Raw genomic sequence first — 5,000 nt, 5'->3', positions numbered from 1 at the left:
GAGAGAGAGAGAGGGAGGGAGAGAGAGGGAGGGAGAGAGAGAGAGAGGGAGGGAGAGAGAGAGAGAGGGAGGGAGAGAGAGAGAGGGAGAGAGAGAGAGAGGGATGGAGAGAGAGGGAGAGAGGGAGAGAGAGGGAGGGAGAGAGAGAGAGAGGGAGGGAGAGAGAGAGGGAGGGAGAGGGAGAGAGAGGGAGGGAGAGAGAGAGAGAGGGGAGAGAGAGAGACAGGGAGGGAGAGACAGAGAGACAGAGAGAGAGAGAGAGAGAGAGAGACAGAGAGACAGAGGGAGAGACAGGGAGAGAGAGACAGAGAGGGAGAGACAGACAGGGAGAGAGACAGGGAGGGAGAGACAGACAGGGAGGGAGAGAGAGGGAGGGAGAGAGAGGGGAGAGAGAGAGAGAGAGGGAGGGAGGGAGAGAGAGGGAGAGAGAGACAGGGAGGGAGAGAGACAGGGAGAGAGAGACAGACAGACAGGGAGAGACAGACAGGGAGGGAGAGAGTGGGAGAGAGAGGGAGACAGAGAGACAGGGAGAGAGAGAGAGAGGGAGAGAGACAGGGAGGGAGGGAGAGACAGAGAGAGAGAGACAGACAGGGAGGGAGGGAGGGAGAGACAGAGAGAGAGAGACAGGGAGGGAGGGAGAGAGAGGGAGAGAGAGAGAGAGACAGACAGAGAGACAGAGAGAGAGGGAGAGACAGAGGGAGGGAGAGAGAGACAGGGAGGGAGGGACAGACAGGGAGAGACAGACAGGGAGGGACAGACAGGGAGGGACAGACAGGGAGGGACAGACAGGGAGGGAGAGACAGACAGGGAGGGAGAGAGAGAGAGAGAGAGACAGACAGACAGACAGGGAGAGACAGACAGGGAGGGACAGACAGGGAGGGACAGACAGGGAGAGAGAGAGACAGACAGGGAGGGAGAGACAGACAGGGAGGGAGGGACAGACAGGGAGAGACAGACAGGGAGGGACAGACAGGGAGAGACAGACAGGGAGGGACAGACAGGGAGGGAGAGACAGACAGGGAGGGAGGGACAGACAGGGAGGGAGAGAGAGACAGGGAGGGAGGGACAGACAGGGAGAGACAGACAGACAGGGAGAGAGAGACAGACAGGTAAACAGTCTCTCACCTGAACAGATTGTCCATGACGTACTCATATTCATCCACCGTGTTCTCAGGCAGAAAGCAGGAAGTGAAGAGGATGATGGCGTTCATCTCGTCTCCATAGTAACCTGACAGCCAATCACACACAGAGAGTTAGTCACATGATCTGACCTGACAGCCAATCACACACAGAGAGAGTTAGTCACATGATCTGAGTAGTTTCAGATCAAACACTAGTTCACCGAGCTGTGAATGTCCGAGGCTGTGTTGCCTAGTTAAACCTGCAGTGTGTAGAACTTTCTTGATGATGTCATATTACACACTGCACCTTTAAGTTTAGATGAAACAAACTCCGTGTTCGTTCACATGTTCGTGGATTTTTTGCAATCTTCCTCAATATCTTGTATTTCGGACCAAAAAAACGTACTCTCAGGTTCCCAAGTTTAAAGGTGCAGTGTGTAATATGACATCATCAAGAAAGTTCTATAAAGTTCTAGAATGCAACGCTCCCTGGGTAACCCCAACCCTTTAGAATAATAACAGAAGCTACAGTGGCCTTCAAGGACAAGAACAATTCTACATTTTAAACAATGCACCTGATGACATTCCAACCATGACACTTTCAAGATGGCGGCACTAGGCCTTGGTCCAAGATATGCAGAAATATGGACATATATGAGACCCTTTCTAAGGGAAAAAATAATAATTCAAATAATTTTTTTCAGCTATTATATACTAAATTAAATGTACTTATGGATATTATAATTACTTTCTACAAAATCTGCTAGGAAATAAAACCCAAAATTCTACACACTGCAGGTTTAAAGGGATAGACCCATAGACTGTTTCTAAAAGAGAATCTGATATATTCACTGTTAGAGAACATTTAGGGTGAGACCTCTGACCTCCCGGTTTATACTCAACCTATGCTCTGTAAACCCTTTGTTTACACGCCCGTTCACAGAGCCTAAGCTGAACTATTAACCCTGGATTTCTCCAGCACACACACAGTACAGACAGGTAATGGATCATGAGGAGATGTTCACTGACTGCACCTTTAACCAGCTGCCAGATCAATAGTTAGATAATATTGATTAAAGATTAATGTGTGTGTGTGTGTGTGTGTGTGTGTGTGTGTGTGTGTGTGTGTGTGTGTCTGTGTGTGGTGTGTGTGTGTGTGTGTGTGTGTGTGTCTGTGTGTGTGTGTGTCTGTGTGTGTGTGTGTCTGTGTGTGGTGTGTGTGTCTCTTACCTCAGTGGGACAGGACTTGCAGGTAGGGCTCTGTCTGTCTGTCTGTCTGTCTGTCTGTCTGTCTGTCTGTCTGTCTGTCTGTCTGTCTGTCTGTCTGTCTGTCTGTCTGTCTGTCTGTCTGTCTTACCTCCATGAGACAGGACTTGCAGGTAAGGCTCTAAGACGCTCATGTTGACGTGATATTCCTGTCCAGAGAAACTGAATGTCCTCCAGCTCCGCCCCAAGCTGTCCACCTGGGCAGAGACAAGAGGCTTAGTGTGTGTGTGTGTGTGTGTGTGTGTGTGTGTGTGTGTGTGTGTGTGTGTGTGTGTGTGTGTGTGTGTGTGTGTGTGTGTGTGTGTGTGTGTGTGTGTGTGTGTGTGTGTGTGTGTGTGTGTGGATGTGTGTGTGTGTGTGTGTGTGTGTGTGTGTGTGTGTGTGTGTGTGTGTGTGTGTGTGTGTGTGTGTGTGTGTGTGTGGATGTGTGTGTGTGTGTGTGTGTGTGTGTGTGTCTGCGTTCCAATCCCCATACTTTCTACTATCTAGTTCGGTAGAAAAAAGATTTAGGGGGCGCCCTTAGCTCAGTTGGTAGGGCGTCCCCCCCCATGGGCCTCGGCCAGCAGCGGACCCGGGTTCGATTCCAGCCCGCGGTCGTACTCTGCATGTCACTCCCCTCTCTGCCCCATTTCAACTCTGTCTCTACACTATCAATAAAAGCATAAAAATGCCAAAAAAAAATATCTTTAAGAAAAAAGATTTAGGATGTCCCGATTCTTGTGGCCAGATTTAGGATGGTTAGAAGTACCCGGATGTCCTACTTCATCCGGCCAAGATTGTTAGTGTTGAAAACTGCATCCTATTTGGGCGATTCTGACCCACAATCCAGAGCGCACCTGAAGTGACGTCACATCAACGAAGCCTCCATATGAAAACAAACAGCAATGAAACGGATATAAAAGCAAGAGGCAAGATCAAGGAGCCATGTTAGGATGAAATAAATAAGTAAAAGTATGTCCCAATAGTATGCCTACTGCATCCTAACTAGATTAATTTTAGGTGTGTGTGAGTGTGTGAGTGAGTGAGTGAGTGAGTGAGTGAGTGAGTGAGTGAGTGAGTGAGTGAGTGAGTGAGTGAGTGAGTGAGTGAGTGAGTGAGTGAGTGAGTGAGTGAGTGAGTGAGTGAGTGTGTACCTGGTCCAGCTCCATCAGTCCCTCAGTCTGCTCCAGCGGGCTGCGGGCTGGGGCCACACCCCTCGCCACGCGGGGAAGGTCGTCTGATAGAGGTCAGAGGTCAAAGGTTTAGGCAGAAGGTTTAACATTCTACTAATACTAAAACCCTACTAAGGTCCTCCCTCCTACATAGGGGAGAACGGGGTAATATGTCACACGGGTTGGTTGTCACAATCGTTATATCTCGGAACCAGAAGGCGCTGTCTGTTAAATGTTGGTATGTAAATATCCAGAATTGGGATCAGAGGTCACCTACATAGTCTTCCTTGGAGTTAGACTGCTGAATTTGAGGTGAGACGACTGTTTGTGTTTTTCATGTCAAATTGAAAATATTTACCTCCTCAGTATTTTTCTTCAAGGCTTTTACAGAATGGGTTTATAACAAAACACTTGTTACCCTAAACAAGTGTGAAGGGTAAACTATAGTTTAGATTGTTTTTAGCAAGCTAATTAGTTGTCAGATGGTTGTTGGCCTTGATGCTAGCAAGAAATTCCAGTTGGGGTTGGTCGTCACATTTTTTGGGGGGTTGGTTGTCACATGTTATCCAAAGGCTGCAGCCAGAAAAGGAACCCAATAACGATGTAAATATTACAGGTGTCACTCCAGTTAATAGTAGCTGTCTGGCAGAGTGCCTGTCTCTCTGCCAGATGGCCTGTCTATCTGTCTGTCTGTCTGTCTGTCTGTCTGTCTGAGTGTGAGAGAGAGAGAGAGAGAGAGAGAGAGAGAGAGAGAGTGTGCGTGTCTCACCCTCCCACTCCAGTTCGTAGTAGGAGTCTGGCAGTGTGCCTGTCTGCCTGACGGCCTGTGTGTCAGTCAGTGTGTGTGTGTGAGAGAGAGAGAAAGAAAGAGAGAGAGAGAGAGAGAGAGAGAGAGAGAGAGAGAGAGAGAGAGAGAGAGAGAGTGAGAGAGAGAGCCTGTCTCACCCTCCCACTCCAGTTCGTAGTAGCTGTCTGGCAGCGTGCCTGTCTCACTGTTAAGGTGTCTGTCTGTCTGTCTGTCTGTCTGTCTGTCTGTCTGTCTGTCTGTCTGTCTGTCTGTCTGTCTGTCTGTCTGTCTGTCTGTCTGTCTGTGTGTGAGAGAGAGAGAGCGTGTCTCACCCTCCCACTCCAGCTCGTAGTAGCTGTCTGGCAGCGTGCCTGTCTCACTGCCTGACGGTGTCTCCAGGGCTTCCAGGTTGATGTCCAGTGAGGGCGTGCCCGCTGAGGGGCCGCTGGTGGTGAGGGAGAGACACGGAGCCACCAGCCGCTTCTTAACCCCGCCTCCCGCAGCGCCTGATAGGGCCAGGGAGGTGGGAGGGGCTACAGGGGACCAATGAGAGAAGGGCATTTGATAATTTCTAGCTGAAAATGCGTGTGAATGCTGAAACAGCTGAAGCTAAACTGGATAGCTGAGTATGAAGATTTGAAAAAGTTTTAAAAGGTTTCACTAGTATGAAAGGAG

General features: G+C 49.3%; 1 protein-coding gene across 1 annotated transcript in view; it reads right to left on the bottom strand.

The window, feature by feature from the left end:
* Positions 1 to 5,000, bottom strand: part of bnipl (BCL2 interacting protein like) — a 13,576-nt gene that overhangs the window by 2,752 nt on the left and 5,824 nt on the right. The window contains exons 4-7 of the mRNA XM_080053389.1: positions 4,658 to 4,858; positions 3,521 to 3,603; positions 2,479 to 2,584; positions 1,126 to 1,228 (exon numbers count right to left, since the gene is read on the bottom strand). Coding sequence (XP_079909515.1) covers positions 1,126 to 1,228; positions 2,479 to 2,584; positions 3,521 to 3,603; positions 4,658 to 4,858 — 493 coding nt within the window. The remainder of the gene's footprint in view (positions 1 to 1,125; positions 1,229 to 2,478; positions 2,585 to 3,520; positions 3,604 to 4,657; positions 4,859 to 5,000) is intronic.

The sequence above is a fragment of the Ammodytes marinus genome (genome assembly GCF_949987685.1).
Source record: "Ammodytes marinus genome assembly, chromosome: 25".
Taxonomy (NCBI): domain Eukaryota; kingdom Metazoa; phylum Chordata; class Actinopteri; order Uranoscopiformes; family Ammodytidae; genus Ammodytes; species Ammodytes marinus.
This window is presented reverse-complemented; position numbering and strand designations above follow the sequence as displayed.